Here is a 17,905-nt window from a genome sequence, read left to right on the forward strand (position 1 = left end):
TTTGAGTCCGCGTGCCATATTATAAGCACACTTAGCTTTAAAGATGTTAATGCTTGCCAATCTTAGACTTCGAATAATGATATTTAAAGAAATTAAACGAATACGCTTTAATTCAAATAAATGTAAAAAATCTGATTGAAAAAAGGATGATCAGGTGATAAACAGAAAGGATGATTGAAAAAGACAGAAATCATATGACACATTACGTGCCAGATGATTTCTGCTACGTTGCCACAGGTTCGCCATCCCTGATCTACCATAACATGTTAAATCAAACTGGTCAACTTGAATTCCTCGATTTTTTAACTCTAATTCCGAATTTTTTCCCGACCGATCCGAGTTAACCAGGTTCCACTGTATCAATAATCCTGATGTAATAAACACAGTTTAATTATTAACACTTTTTTCAGACACTTGGACACTTCTGTATATCTAGTGACTTCTATTTGAATCTTGACTGAATGATAAAGCTCAACTATTTCTTCAAAGATTACAATTCAGTTAATACTGGTTTTTTTCTGAAAAACATTTTTATTAATAGCAATAATAATAAATTTTATACAACAAAATGACAAGAGAATTAATTAATTTCAAAATTATCACAAACATTCCTAACAATTCCCACGTCACAGGTACAATTTTTAAGGACCAAAAAAATCTTTATAACAAATACGATAAAATAATACACCAATTGTGTTGGAAATTAAAAAAGGTCATAAACAGTAAACATCAACAAGGAAGACGGATCGAAACTATGCTCGATCTTTGTACCAATTCGATGTGCAAAATATACAGCATGTAATTATTATTATTATTATTATTATTATTGACAATTTTGTAATTATTTATCAAACACAATATATAATTGCAATAAAAATGACTTAAAGTTCCCTTTCTCCACTTACAGTTCAAAAAATAATACACATATATATATGTATATATAAATACAAGAATTCCATGTATATCATTATCACAGAAAAAGTTAAATGAATGGAACATCTCGTTTTAATTTAAAACAATGAGTGAAATACACTAACAAACATTACTATGTACAATACATACATCAGATTTAATGAATTACAAAAACATTGAAACTGATTTTATAATTTTGTATATCAAATAAATAAATCTAATTTTATGTAGTATGTAAGAAATTTATAAAACACACTAGTAGTACTTAATAACAATGGAAAAAATTTTTAAATTTATGTATCTCTTCCATCTTAAACTTAAAGTTAAAAGTACAGATATATCTCAACCTAAAATGGCCCTCTATTCTGACAGCCTGGTTGTAAATCTAACCTAGTATATGCAAATGAAAACATGAAGCCGGATGGTGAGCGGTCACATAATAACTTACAAAAGTATCATGCTGTAAGACATTTTTATGTTAAGGTATCTAAAACAGTAAACAGTGTCAGTTATGACAAAAAGAGAATGTAGTGTACAATACATTAACTAGCCATTTATAATAGCTATTATGAAATGTATTATAGAGAATGTGAAGTTTTGTGTACAAGTGGCAGCGTTGTTTCATTTCAACCATATGCACCTTGGGATTAGCAACAGATGACTATGAAAGTTTTATGAAATGGCTATCATAATTTCAAACAGTCACATGTGAAGGGATCATAAGTTGAGATATATTTGTATATCTATATATTCTACATAAAAACTGTATATGAGTGTGTGTATATGATTTTGTTTAAGTGTAATCTAATTTTAACTGAATTTGAAATACATAAACATACATATTAAGAATAAGAAGAGATGCCCAATATATATTCAAAAAAATCTTAATATAGTTTTTAAATCAATCTTATGTTTTGTAACTACATTATGTTATTTACAACTGAATATTCATATTTTAATTTTATTAACATTTACAATAAATACATATGTTGTATTTTATTATGAATATTATAACCATAAATTACAGAATATCTCATTTTTGAAAATTCTTATTTGGATGAGCTTTCCCATTATTTCTTATTATCAAAATTTATATCCATTTCCAGCATAACTCAGTCACCATACTTATGTTCCCTAAATAACAATAAAATTCTACAAAAACATATTTACCTATAAATCAATGATTTTAAGTCAAATTACATAATGTAAAAATGTAGATTAGGCTATTCACTGTATAAAAAAGGAACTAATATAAACTGTGAGAAACAAATACATAAGGCTATCATACACTTATTTAATGGTAAAAAAATAATAGTCAAGACAATAAACAAGCAGAAAACAAATAAAATAAGTTTTATTTTAATTAATAAAATTGTGTTTATTGACAGAAAAAAGGAATTATTTGGGGAAGCAAGCTGATTGATACAAGTCTTTGTCAGAGGCACTCCTATTGTTCTGTGAATGAAAACACAATATGAATGAAACAATGAAAATGGAGACTGGAACTTATGAGCCATCTAATAATACCCTACAGGAATTATAATCTTGTTGCACTCATCATTAGAATATTTTGTTCTTGTAATTAGGATGATCATTAAAACCAGCCTGTAAACCTGATGACTATTTTAGTCACATGACCACCATTTGCACTCTACTGGTCATGTGACCAATAGCCATGGTAGGTTGATTTTGTGACAAGCAACTTTATCCTGATCTCTATTCAATACACTGGACAAGTTCAAATATAGGAACAGAGATGTGCAAATGATACTAAGCTCATCCAAAAAGTAAGTACAGTTTGGGTATTAAAAAAGATTTGCAATTTGTTTTCATTTGTATTTTATTACAAAAACATTTACATACCTTAAATTACTTTTTGACATATTTACCATGCAAATTAAGGCATGTTTCATATCTTGGCACTAATTGCAACATACCCGCTTCATAGAATTCAGCTGTCTGCAACCTGAATCAGTTCTGGACGTTTACCTTGATCTCACCATCACTTGCAAAGAAATTTCTTGAGATAAGAAAACAAACGGAAGTCGGATGGAGCTAGGTCCGGACTATAAGGAGGGTGACAGAATTGTTCCTGGCGAAATGAATCAAGCAGTGTCGTTACGCGTGCTGTATGCGGTTGTGCGCTGTCATGCACAAACACAATGCCAGAAGTCAGTAGTCCACGCCATCACTTTACAAGTGATGATGAGATCTACAGCTTACTGTGAGACATTGAAGAAGTTACGGCTCGCAATACAGAACAAAAGGCGTGGACTACTGACTTCTGGCATTGTGTTTGTGCATGACAGCGCACAACCGCATACAGCACGCGTAACGACACTGCTTGATTCATTTCGCCAGGAACAATTCTGTCACCCTCCTTATAGTCCGGACCTAGCTCCATCCGACTTCCGTTTGTTTTCTTATCTCAAGAAATTTCTTTGCAAGTGATGGTGAGATCAAGGTAAACGTCCAGAACTGATTCAGGTTGCAGACAGCTGAATTCTATGAAGCGGGTATGTTGCAATTAGTGCCAAGATATGAAACATGCCTTAATTTGCATGGTAAATATGTCAAAAAGTAATTTAAGGTATGTAAATGTTTTTGTAATAAAATACAAATGAAAACAAATTGCAAATCTTTTTTAATACCCAAACTGTACTTACTTTTTGGATGAGCTTAGTATTAGAGGACCTGGGTGCATTTGGCAGAGACAGCAATATCAATATAACAAACTTCAATACAATAAATTCAACTTGTTTATATGTTATATTCTGGAGAGTATTGTATTTGTACATGCAGAAAAGAAAGAGAGAGACAAATACTACAAAGCTGAATAGCATACTTAAAAATTTGATTACTATTTTATTTAGTAATGCTTAAAACTCAGTGAAACTCAGAGAAATTATCATAAGATCTAGAGCCTGGACATGAGGTGTGAAACCAGTAGTAGTCACCCTACTTATGATATTGGTCAGTGCTCATTTTATTGAATATTTCATCTTGTAAATGAAAAAGATTTATAAGAAAAAAGGCTTGTTGTATCAAATTCTTTTAGATTAAATACTCATAAATAGAGGTCACACTGTATTATTTACTAGAATTCTTAACTTTTACAACATTTATTGATTCACAATAACTAATTATTTAGGGTCTTTAAAAATACACTTCAATTTAATATGCTTATTTTATTTACTCAAAATATAATAATAATTAAGCCAATGTAAAAGAGGTTATTTTATCTCTATTGCCTGTCTCTATCAATTAATTTAGTCTGTGACTTTATTAATTTTCCAAATCAAATCTAAAGCTATCAAACAGAGAAAAAACTGTTGCAATGAAAGAGAATTAGATAAATTCAAGAACTATGTGAGTTTAATGTAGACCAGATTTAGTTAAATGGTAGGTAGTATTTTTAAGATGGTTTATGAAGCTAATTAAGAAATGGATTTTTTTACATATTTATGAGTTAATAAAAGATTATTCTGTTAATATATAAGTACAGTAAAATTCATTTATTATAATCATGGATATCGTTACTGGTCATTTAATGTTATCAAAATTAGCATGTTCCAAAACACATAAGTTAATAATAATAATTATAATTAATCCAGTCTACAAGCTATACAATTTTAAACTGTTTTAGCATGTCATTTAATTTCAATTAATAAAATCAAGATTTACACTAATTTTAATCGTATTTACTTACTCTTTTTAATGTTATCAACCAGTTATTGTTATCAGTATAGATGAATCACAAAGTGATTACAATAAACAGTATCTATGTATTATATATATAAATATAAGGATATATAATATTATTACCCTAATGTTTGGTCACCCTAATAATATATATCCTTATATATTATTAGGGTGACCAGACATCCTCAATTTCTGGGAACCTTCCTCCATTTTTGCCTGTTTTTAACATTTGATTGTAGAATCAATCTTTGAATAGTTTAATATAAATATGCTATGACACGTGCTTTTGATCCTAATTGGGACTTGAAGCAGATTCCAATTAGGATTGAAAGCACATAGCATATTTATATTAAAATATATTTGCTAGTTTAATTTTGAAGGTTTTGTTGGTTTAATTTACTAATATATAACCTGTGCTGTGCTGTATAAAGCTGTGGGATGATTTAGAAACCTTTGAATAGAACAATTTTATTAACACAATAATATAATATCACCAATTTTTAGATTATAAATAAATAAATTTAAAAAAAAACTGAAGTTCAATTAGTTTTAGACCCCATTTTCACCGATTCTGAAATGTCCTGGGCTAGATTGTAAATGATACGTTCCACCTAAGATTATCCAATATAAGTTGAATTAGCTTAAATATAGAATTTAAATTTATTTCAGGAATTTTAATTATCTAAATTTCAGTAATCAATGCTATCACTCCTATCCTAAATAAAATAATTTCTACTTTTCAACATTGTTTATTGAAGATTTTAAATGTCAATGGTTTATATATTAAAAATATTTTCCACTAAAAAGAGACATTTAGTGTATTTCTAAATATACTGCTAATCAAAACTGTTAAAAAATAAAATCACCTTTCACTTTTGTGTTTTGGAATACATCCCATGACTATCTGACCTTTCCTTTTGGCTACTTGGTCACCAAAAATTTTTAAAAATCAGAGCAGTAACAAAAACAGTCAATTTTATTTTCTCATCCATATCACATTGGAACCATACTGTTGCTTAAAATTTTTTTTTTTAAATTGAAAATATTTTACAAGGATTCACCACTAAGGACAGCTTGAAATCTACATATTACCAGTACTTCTTTCAATGTATAAAAGATATAAATATTACTGGCACTTCTTAATTTTGAATCATATCAGAGAAACAGTCATGTGACAAGAGAGCCTTTTTTTGCTGTTTTCTTTCTGTCCTGAGGCACTAAGAGGGCCTTTTTATTAAGTCCATTGTGGATTTAACCAGACCCACAATGGAACAACTGGATGGTGAAGGATGGGGACCGACACGTCCAGGACGGACCACACCCCAAAAAATACCTGGGGTTTTTCAACCTGTCTGTATTAATTACTGGATTCCCCAAAGCAATAGACTGACATCTTAATTGCTTGACCATCTGACCATGCAAGACAAGGGGCATACAGACACAATCTTTCTAAATATTAGTTTTTGTCAGAATCAAATCAGAGGCAGAATTGAATACTTTTAAGAATAGAATGAGTTTCCAAGAATAGAATTCTTAAGAAAAAGCAATGAATGTAATTCATTAAAAACAAAGAATAGTTAATACATACTGTCAATTTGTCCTGTATGGATTAGTTGGTAATTAACTAGTTTCAAGTATTTGAAAACAAGTGATTAGCATGTTGATAATTACAGAGATTGAAGTTAATGATTAATTAGAGTATTAAAATTTCTCGAACATAATCAACATAATTTAGTCTCTCTATTACTGTAATGCAATTAGAATTTTTGACAGCAGAGCAAGTTCTTGGTACTTGCTTTGGCTTGTTTACTGTCATGTGAACTCAAGAATTATATCTGAATATCTAGCACAAGTTCTTGAAAATAATGAAAACTTTTTGCAACTGAACAGTTTTCAATTTTTTCATTTGAATAATCTCATCTCTAGTTGGAATCACTTTGAATTGAACCTAATAATAAAATTTTTATATATATGTTAAAGTGATTTTACTATAAAAATGAGTGTAACTGTTATCTGATTTCATGTGTTATAATTTAACAATTTAAAAAAAAAAACTAAAATCTGTCAAAAATCCAAAAAATCACTTGGAATTGTGTGATTCCAGTTTATATGTTTTACTATATATAAATTTTCACTTTATTAAGTTTGTTCACTACTCTACTCAATAAAATTTATTTCCAAACAAATAAAATCACACTAAAAACTGAAATTTTAGTAATCTCATTGAAATACACGAATTTTAATCATTAAATATTTTATTCTGTATGTTTTTGCTTCTAAATAACTTTTAACTACAAATCTGTAAAAGTTACAAAAGACTCCAAATAACAACAATAAAAAACAAGAAATTTTTTATTGCTTTTATATGGGGTCTTTTTCTATTGTTACTTGAGAGAAACTCATCTTGCCAAAATTGCATTGCTTACATTACTTTTGTAATAAATAATAAAGAAGTTGAACTTTATTTTCATAATTTTTATAAAGATAATCTTAAAAAAAATTTATATAAGATACTTTAAGCAAAAAAAATTTTCAAAAATTTTCCTCTTTATTTCAAAAGTATAAAGAAGTAGGAACATTAGAATATCACCATGAGATTATAAGATTATAGAGAGAGGAAAAAAAAATGGTTTTAAATATTTTGATATAATGATATACTTGGAGAACAACTAGAAAACAAGTATTGATGATTTCAAAAATAAACTAAAACTAAATTGTACAGTATACTAAATTAGCTTATTTTCTTTTTAGTTTACTTTTAGTGGCCAAATTTTGATTGGCCTAGGTAATGCACAACACCTGGAACAAGTATGTCCTTTGTCTTTCCTTCTCTGGCCCTGAGCTAATCATTAAATAATGCTACTTTTTCAAAAAACTTTCATAAAGAATATACCAAATTTTCCTACAAAGTTTTTAATAAAAATGTGTTTTTATGTACAGTACCTCAGTTCTTTCTTGTATATCTTTATAAAATCCTATATTTGGTATTATTAACAGAAAAAATGTAATTGGGGCTCCTCTTCTTATTCATAATTCATCACTTTATATAAATGTATATTAACCTAAAGTACATATGCCCAAGTTGTTTTATAATATTTCTTGGAGAACTATCCAATTCTCCAAGAAACAAGTTGCAATATATTAAAAAGTTTTCACAAACAATAAACAGGAAATTAAAGGAACACAGATATAGTTTTAAACTCCCGAATACATAATGTAACACACATAAAAATAGCTTTTGATGGTATATATCTTATACAATATTTTTCTCCATTTTAACTATTTATCTTGAATCTCTTAACTAGTACTCATTACTACTTCCATTCTTTAATTATACAAATTACACAAATATCTTTTTCTATTTTATTTCATTTATGAAATTATTAAATGTAGAATTATTTTAAAGTATTTTTTCATCCTATTGCATATTGTACTTGATATATATTAGTAATTTGGGATTCATTTTATTAAATTTTTACATATATAAATTAGAGAATAAAATTTTGGATATACTATTAAACACATAACTTGAACAATTAGTAAGTACAATAACTTTAAGAAAAGGAATGAAACAAAATTAAGCTAAAAATCAATAAAGTCGGTAAATGAGATGATACTAGAAACAAAGTTTAATTTTTATTAATTCCAACTAAAAATATGTTTATTTATATTGATTAATTTAATATTACATTTTGATTTTGTATGCTAGAGAATTAGTTATATAAATAGGATACTTGAGACGGAACATTAGTGAAGCCTCTTCTAACTTATGTGGCTTATAGAATAGTGTTCATTCTCAAAATTTAATCAATTGATTTTGATTAAACCTTGCCATTTTCCATTAATTGCAATGAGGAATCCAAAAATGTAATTTAAAAAAATGGGGTTCACAACTTTGTTTTTGAGATACATCATAGCACAGATGATCATCATAAAGTGACATTGCGCAAGTTTGTTGCAAGATGTACTGAGGTCACTATCACATCTTTGTGGCTTATAGAATTGAGTTTACTCTCAAAATTTGATGGGCTGAATTTGAAAAAAACTTTGCCATTTTCTGTTAATTGTGATGAGGATTCAAAAAATGTAATAAAAAATGGAGGTCTACAGTGTCATCTTCAAGGTCAATTTGATGATGCCCATGCTCCATGACACTATTCAGTGCACCTAATAGCATTTAGGGACAAAAAAGAAAGCATTGAATGCACCTAATAAATAATGGGCAAGGGCAATGCTTTTTTTCTCTCAAAATTCTGTTAGGCATTCTGAATCGTGTCAGGGAGCATGGACATCATCACATTGAACTAACTGTATCTTGAAAACAATGTCATACACCTCCATTTTTTCTTCTTGGATTGCTTCCTCTACAGTGGCAAGTGCAAGTATTGTCTGTCCATGGAGACAAGTACAAGAATCACCTGTGCAATCTTCAGGTGCAAGAATTACCAGTTTATGTCAAACAAGTGTAAAGATTGCTTCTTTCTTTCCAGCTCTGTCTCAATTCTATCATGATACAACAAAGTTGTGCAATGTCCTAGTTTTGTTTCATTTTATTTCTTATTTTAATTCTTAGAGTTATTGTACTAATTAATAAACATTTTCATAGATAAAATTTTATTTATTCTGAAAAAATTTAACTCTGAATAATGCAAGATAGAGTATATTCAAATTTAAATATCGATTCCAATCATGTAATAATTTATATATAGTGAAACCAGTATACAAGTAAAATCAAAAATAAACAAACACAAAGGTAAAATCAATAAACAAAATCAGGAAATCAGGTTTATATGTCCAAATACACATGTATGTACAGTAGAGCAGGGGTGGCCAACAAGTCGATCGCCAAGCCAATTTTGGTCGATCGCTAGCGATGTTTTGACTTAATGTATTATATTTGTAACCGAACGCAACTGTATGCATGCAGTTATGACTCGACTCATAAGCAGTGAGTGCACTTCGTACTGAAACACAGTGTATAAACATAGTATGTATTTCACACTCCCCCTCTCCACTTAGACTATGCCTATGATAACAAGTTGATCGCGACACATTTTTACGATAAAAAGTAGATCTTATGTGCACAAAAGTTGGCCACCCCTGCAGTAGAGCATTGATTATCTGACCCCCAATCAACCGTCACATTGGTAAACCGACTGTGTTCTAGTCGGCAAATTCAATGTCTGCTAGTGATGTGGCATTACAATATTTGGCTATGTCTTGGCTACTTTAATATTATTTTTGTTAAATTTTTGCATGTTTTAGCTGGCAACACTGACTCAACCATGAAAGAAAGGCCAGTATTTAAATGAGGCTTAATTTTATTTAACGACGGTATCCAACAACGTTTTTAAAATGTGCGCGAGATTTAGCGACAAAAAAGCTAGTGTCATCTGTGAAGCAAAAAAAATTTTGGACTTCTTTTTCAAATGTATAGGCCTACTTTATGTAAAATATGTAACCCAAATATATTTTTTTTTGTATAAGTATAAAAAAACAACGTTTAACAAATTACTTTGCTTTTTGTTTATTCTTCCGTCGTTCGCTACCAGTTGACCAGTCCACATTTCCACAAATACGAAGGCGACCTTTCTTTATAGGCTACTGCCGACGTAACAAAATGTAAAATAGGTAAAACGTCCTCTGGAGCTATCGCCACTTTCCGTAAAAATTACAATTTAAGTAAATAAAAATATAACACATGGCCGACGGTAATACATTGTATAAGTATAAAAAAACAACGTTTAACAAATTACTTTGCTTTTTTACATTTTGTTACATCGGCAGTAGCCTATAAAGAAAGGTCGCCTTCGTATTTGTGGAAATGTGGACTGGTCAACTGGTAGCGAACGACGGAAGAATAAACGAAAAGCAAAGTAATTTGTTAAACGTTGTTTTTTTTATACTTATACAATGTATTACCGTCGGCCATGTGTTATATTTTTATTTACTTAAATTGTAATTTTTATGGAAAGTGGCGATTAGCTCCAGAGGACGTTTTACCTATTTTACATTTTGTTACGTCGGCAGTAGCCTATAAAGAAAGGTCGCCTTCGTATTTGTGGAAATGTGGACTGGTCAACTGGTAGCGAACGACGGAAGAATAAACGAAAAGCAAAGTAATTTGTTAAACGTTGTTTTTTTATACTTATACAATGTATTACCGTCGGCCATGTGTTATATTTTTATTTACTTAAATTATAATTTTTTTTGTTTTATATTTTTCAATATACAGTACACTATCGTATTTATTTTGTGAAAAATAAAGAAATAATTTTTAATGATACAATAGTGAGGATTATTATTTTAAAAAAAATTTTGTTAGGCTTAACATCAATGAAAATTCAATGCAAAGTAGGTTAATAGCAATATACTAATATACTAATTACGTGGGATATACTAATAATGCATTTTTTTCATACTTTTCAGTTATCTGACCAACCCCAGTCCCCAATTCAGTCAGATAATCGATGCTCTATTGTATATATATTAGGGTTTCTCAAATGGGATCCCAGTTGTTTTTTTTAACCCAGGAAATCCTGCAAATTTCTTAAAAGTTCACTTTTTTTCTTATTTTGTGTTAAGGTAGAGGAAATTTTGCAAATAGAAAGCATAATTAACTCATAAACTGTCAGAATACATTTGTATTAATTTTAAATCTGCTTATTTGTTTTTTTTTTAATTTTTCCTCGTTATGGCATGTCACAGATTGTCAATAATCAATATGTAACCTATTTGTGACAGGACTGAAAATTCTTTACTTGTCAGAACTTGCAATATATCGAATAATTGTGCTTATGTAGTCTTAATTTTTAATCATGCCCAGTAGCTTCAATAACTGTAATGCCAGGTTGTGCAAATTGGGCAAGGATACAAACAAGTATGAAGTCTGCAAGTATGAAGTTTTTCTTCATAAACCTGATTATTAAAGACAAACGAACTGCCGAATTATTTAGCTATAAGCTTGATGTTTCTATTAAAGCAGCCCAAGTAGACAAATCAAGAATACTAAAAAGCAAAAGTAGTACTACAATCTTAAAAATGAACTAGAAATCTTCCAGGCTACAGATGAAAAAAAAATCTGTCTTCTCTTAAATGCATTAAAGAGGATTCGACACACATCAATTGAATAGAAAAGGGCATTCTTGGTAACAGGACTTTTCATTACTAAAATAAGAACCAGCTCAAGTGATTGAATTATTGACCATCTTTGCTTTTTAAAATCTCATTATAGAAATTTACAATAATATTTTGTATTATGTTTAAAAATATTTAAAATAACGAAAATTACCTTCTAAGTTAGAAGTTTGATCTAAGTTCTTTTTTTTTTTTTTAAATTTTCAACTCAATTCAAACACATTTTTGTTGCGCACAGTTTCCAGCAAACTTTAATAAATTTTTTCTATTTGTGAAAATTTCTATGTAATTCAAAGGTAATTTTTAATATATATCTTACAGAGCATTATTAATATGATTTTGGAGGTTGCAAAACATATTAAATTACTTTAAAAAATGAAAAATAATTATATCATTTGATTTCAAGATATTTTGTATATCTTAAAAATAATTAATTCTATCCTGAGATTTCCCAGGATCCCAGGAAACAGTTCAGTTTTATCCCAGGACAAGTAAAATGAGAAACCCTAATATATATATATATATATATATACATACACATACTGTACATATATACGCATGCATGTTTATCTGTATATTGGTATTTATTTCAATCAAAATTTATAATCTATTTCTAAGTTTCACTTTCAGAAGAAAATGCATTTAACATAAATCATAGATTTGAAATATTTGGTAAGTAAAAATGATTTGGTCTCATTATATTGCAATTTTATTATTATATGAATGGTTAAATAATAAAAAGCAGAGTGAAACAGCAAATTTTTTATATACGTTTTTTCATTTATATATAAGATAAATCAATAAGATTATACTATCAAACAACCCATTAACTTTCTTATTGATTCATCTTATATAAATCAATGCTTCAATAAGAAAAATTATGATGAATAATGCCAATTATATGAAATATTAACATTCTCTATATTTGAGAACATTATAAGATAGAAGTTTTTAAGTTAGTAATTTCCTTTTCATATAATTGTAATACATAGAATTAAAGATAAAAATAAAAATTAGAAAATAAATACAATAATTTTCATAATCATATAATTTTAGTGGATATGATGTTAAAGTATCATTATACTTGAAATGCTAATATAGACCTTTTATTTACTAAATGTAATCCATTTTTAAATAAATTTTGTTTAAAAAATAATAATTTCAGTTATAATAAAATAACTTACGATTAACTCAAAGACAAAAATTTATAATCCTTTTGTTATTTTAATTTATATTGTTCGTAAATAATAAATAAAGATTAGTTATTTTCCCTAAAGTTAATACTAATATTACAATTTTCCAAATTAATGTTTAAAATATTAGTTGTTGATTATTTAAGTTATGTCAAAATATAAAAGTCTTCTGAAAATGTATTGAGGTATGCAATTTGATAATTTTAAGGATATTTTATGGTTTAAAATTAATAATTTAAATACTTCATAACTGAAAGCTCTAAGTACAAAATTACTGTATTTATAAATTTCTGTATGTTCTAGAACAGTGCTTCTCAAACTAGTTGACATGGCAGACTGAGATTATTATTTCCAATTTGCTAGGAACTACTATTATATTTTTTTCCATATTACTGCATTATTGTATCCAAGATGCCCACATAACAGTATCTTCACATTAAAATGTGTATATTGTATTGATTTGACATAATTATCAAATTTATGTTTTTTGAAGTATGGTATTATTTCATACAATGCTTTCTTTTCTGGAAATCTTCTGTGAACTGGAAGCTAACAGCTCACAGATCAGTATCAGTCTGCAGACCACTACTTAAGTAGCACTATTCTAGAATATTTTCATGTAATTAATTTTAGAAACAAATATTCTTACACTTTATTATTAAAGTGTAATATCTAAAAAAATAAAAATATTTACAATGATAACCTGGCAGTTTCAAAGTAATAGGAAACTTGTGCACGACAAGGACTATCATAATGTCAAGATTCATAGACAAGGTGCTGATAATGAGGATAAATTTCCCAAATTGGAATATGCAATGAAAATTCCAATGCTACTAAAACCCCAAATTCTGAAGATAAAATATCTCTACGATTTAGACGAAATGAACCTTCTATTTTCTGTAAAACATAAAAGTTTTTGTCAATAAATAGCCAATAATAGATTTTTTTCAATATGCTTACCTCTATTAATAATCGTAATTCTGCTCCTTTGACATCATTCAATTTAGCTGATAATAGAAGACATGCTGCAGCACACAGTTTTCGATTTTGCTTATTTATTAACAACTAAAATTATAAATTTTTCAATTTTAAAAAATAGTTAAACATCTTATATATTTCTAAAATATGTTTAGGAATTACCTTCAGTATCAATTTTTCAAAATAAACATATGCTTGAGCCACAGTGAGTAAATCAACACCACACTAAAAATAAAAATAGAATTCATGTATTAGGACAGAAATTTCATAAGTTTCTTTTCTACAAATAAAAAATAATTAATCTAAACATTAAATAACAATTTATGTACGACTAAAAATAAATTTTTAAGTGTTAAAATACTTGTTTTAACTTATCAGTGGTAGTAAAATTTTTCTTATGCTTGTAAATTATCTTAATAATTTCACGCTTAGCATATTATCATATAATATGTTAAATAATAGATTAAAGTTATAAATAATTTTTCAGATTACTGTTATCTTGAAATAATTCATTAATAAGAATGGAGCCTCATGACATTTTCGATAAAATCATTGAAATTTTCTAAATTTTCTTTACACTCACAATTAATTACAATGAAATATATCTGAATTTAAGAAATATTGTTGATATTTATACAAAGTGTGTTCCATAAGTAATGCAACCAAATTCATAAAAAATCATTGATTGAATGTATTCTTACAATTAGTCAAAAATCTTCAAAATAGCACCCTTCTGCATCAATACACTTGTGAAGGTGATTTTTCCAGGCCTGGAAGGCATTCTGCAAGGCCTTCTCCAGAATGTCCTTTAGAGCCGATGTAACATAAGCCTTGATGTTTTCAATCGTGTCCCAATGTTTTCCTTTCAAGGCCCATTTTAAATGAGGAAACAAAAAAAAGTCGGCGGGAGCCAGGTTAGAACTGTAGGGAGGCTAGGGAACCAATGGGGTGTGGGTCCTGGCCAGGAAATCATTGACAACAAAGACACTTTGGCTTCGCACGTTGTTGTGATGAAATTTCCACACGTCTTTGATGTTGCTTCGGCAGCGTGTGACCCTCCTTTTCATTCTTTTTAGCACTTCCAAGTAAAAAACTGCATTCACAGTGGTCCCGGCAGGTAGGAATTCGTGGTGGATAATGCCTCTGACGTCAAAGAAGACAATGAGCATGATTTTAATCCTGGACTTGCTCATCCATGCCTTCTTGGAGCAGGGTGATGCTGAGGTGTGCCACTCCAAACTCTGCCTTTTTGTCTCAGGGTCATACTCAAAGATCCATGACTCATCACCAGTGATAACTGAGTTTTAAAAATTTGAATCATTTTCACACATTTCCAAGAGCTCTTGCACCAGAGCATTCACATGTCCTTTTGTTCGTTGGTCAACATTTTTGAGAACAGTTTGACGCACACCTTTTTCATGTTTAAATCTTCAGTCACAATGCGATAAATGGTTGTTTTCATCATGTTTAGAGTGTCTGCTATCAATTGAAGGCCCAACTGTTGGTCAGAGTTCAAACAATCATGCACATGCGTCACATTTTCATTGATTCGGGAGGTTGATGGACATCCACTGCGAGGTTCATCGGCGACCTTCTCTCGGCCATTTTTGAACGACTTCTGCCATCAGAAAACTTGTGATTTGGACAAGTAATCATTCCCAAAGGCCTACTGAATTAATGTAAAGGTTTTGGTAGAGGACTTTCCAAGTTTAATGCAAAATTTGATAGCATAACGTTGCTCCACAAAATGATCCATCACGTCGTGTTACATTAACTCAAAACAGGGTTCACGGGAATGAATGTCCTCACCCGCCGGCAGCTTGGAGGCAAATGAGACCGAGTGAGTTTTGAAGCTAACACTTCCCGCCACCTAGCACAGCAGGTTAGAATAAGTTACAGCATATCATTGCATCATGAAAAAATTGGTTGCATTACTTACTTACGGAATGCACCTTGTATATATATATATATATATACAAATACTTTATAAAAAAATTACGTAATAAAAAAAATATATTTTTAAACAATGATGTAAAATATAGTACATCTTATTTTAATTTCTTAATTATTTTAATAAATATTAATTAAATATATAAACAAAAAATTAAAAATAACTATAATTGAACTAATTATACTTACTTCATGGCAAGCTATTTTATACATTTCTTTTTTTAAACTAGAAGTAATAAAAATTTTAAAAAACATTTGAGAAATTTATAAAATATATAATGTTTCTTATATTTAAAATATAAAAAAAAATTTTGTATTTCATATAAAATACAACAACAATAAAATTTATTATTAAATTTTGATAATTATAATTATTAGCTAAGAGTTTAAGATCACTGTCTTTCAGCTTTAATAAAGTTTTGACAAGTAAAGCACAAAAATAAAAAAATATCTCACTAGCACTTTTGACATACATGGAATGTCTTTTTCAGTGAAACAAAAACAAATTTTAGTACATTGATATAAATTTTAACATTAACATTAATATGTTATAATTGGAGTGCACCTGTTAAATTTAAATGATGAGCTATTAAACTTATATTTAATTAATGGTCAAACTATAATTGAGAATTATTGAAAACTGTGATTTAATTTTTTAAATTATTAAATAGTGAAACTCATATTTTTGGGAGCTCTAGAGTGGGTCTATTTTACGGCTTCAATTTCTCAATAAATAATGTTTCCCAGATGAATAAACAGTTGCAGTCCTCACATTGTACGAGGATGGAAGAATATGGTTAAGTGGCAAGTAATGTGTTTGTAAACATTCTATCACCATAATTTGAAATTACATGAAATTTCTGTGGAAAACACAGAAATTTAATTATAAGTTCAAGTGTGCTATAAGAAAAAAAAGGTTGAAAAACACTGCTTTAAATTAAAGTTATCACTCATGATTTCATCATTTGTGGAGAAGTTATTTTGTTAATTACACAAATTTCCAAAATATAATAGCAAATGTATACACCTGATCACTTTTAAACGACAAATTCAATCATTGGTGTCTTCAGAAAATTTTCCAGGGAGCTTGGAGACAAATAATTGCATCAATAAATTTTTAATTAATTTTTTTGGGATTTTTTCCACAAGTGGATTATAGAATACAGTATTGCATCAAAGCACCCCATTGTTGAGGGTGCAAAGTTAAATATCTCAATCACTTTTACAATTATAATTTGTGGAATTTTTACTCAATTTCATGGAGGGACAAGTGCCCCATTTAACCCTTCTGCAGACAGATATATCCTTGAATACAATTAGGGTTTATTTGGCAGGTTAATTGGTTATTTCTCAAATATTAAAAAAATTTCTGTTTTTAAATCTTGTCTGCATATACATTTAATAATGAAAATGTTATTTGACAAATGATATTAAATCTTGTATATTAGACAAAACTATTTTATTGCAACTTGCTTTTATAATTTGCAAAGAATTCATAGTTAGGAGATCCTTTATAATTATCTAAAACTTTTGATTACAGTTGAAAATATTGAAAAATAAATTTAGCTATATAGTAATGTATTAATTAAATAAAATAACTTGATAAAATTTTGGGACAATCTAGCTTTATATTCAAATTTAATCTCAAAGTTAGAAAATAAATTTTAAGAAATACGAAAATATCAATTAAAAAAATATATAATTATTCTAGTATATTTATGTTAATTCTAGCACAATTCTAAAGTGGTGAACTTTATGTGAAGTAAATCAAACAAATCTTTCAAATCCACAGTAATATCTTATATACTATATATATTACCATATACTATATAATACTCAATAAACTAATCTTTCTAGAATGATAAAAAGGAAAGTATAAATCTAGAAAGGTAATTGCAATAATAATAAAATAAATACAACATAATAAAATAATAATAAAATAAATACATAATTACCAAACAAAACCAGCAAAAATTCAATCTAAACGAACATTTTTAACCATTTTAAATGGTCATCCTCAGGTTCGATTGCAA

General features: G+C 28.4%; 1 protein-coding gene across 3 annotated transcripts in view; it reads right to left on the bottom strand.

Annotated features, from left to right (window-relative positions):
- Positions 1 to 254: 254 nt before the first annotated feature.
- LOC136976889 (CDK5 and ABL1 enzyme substrate 1-like) overlaps positions 255 to 17,905 on the bottom strand; it is a 50,369-nt gene continuing 32,718 nt past the window's right edge. Inside the window, exons 9-13 of one of the 3 annotated variants that reach the window (XR_010880997.1) lie at positions 16,062 to 16,098; positions 14,085 to 14,147; positions 13,905 to 14,009; positions 13,648 to 13,841; positions 255 to 518 (exon numbers count right to left, since the gene is read on the bottom strand). Coding sequence is in view for 1 of the 3 variants with exons in the window: in XM_067272262.1 (XP_067128363.1) it covers positions 13,701 to 13,841; positions 13,905 to 14,009; positions 14,085 to 14,147; positions 16,062 to 16,098 (346 nt within the window). In the remaining 2 variants the exon portion in view is untranslated. Of the gene's footprint in view, positions 519 to 13,202; positions 13,842 to 13,904; positions 14,010 to 14,084; positions 14,148 to 16,061; positions 16,099 to 17,905 lie in introns of those variants that run through there. The other 2 variants (XR_010880996.1, XM_067272262.1) reach the window with 2 other exon arrangements.

The sequence above is a fragment of the Centruroides vittatus genome, unplaced genomic scaffold (genome assembly GCF_030686945.1).
Source record: "Centruroides vittatus isolate TY-2023 unplaced genomic scaffold, ASM3068694v2 contig_426, whole genome shotgun sequence".
Classification (NCBI taxonomy): domain Eukaryota; kingdom Metazoa; phylum Arthropoda; class Arachnida; order Scorpiones; family Buthidae; genus Centruroides; species Centruroides vittatus.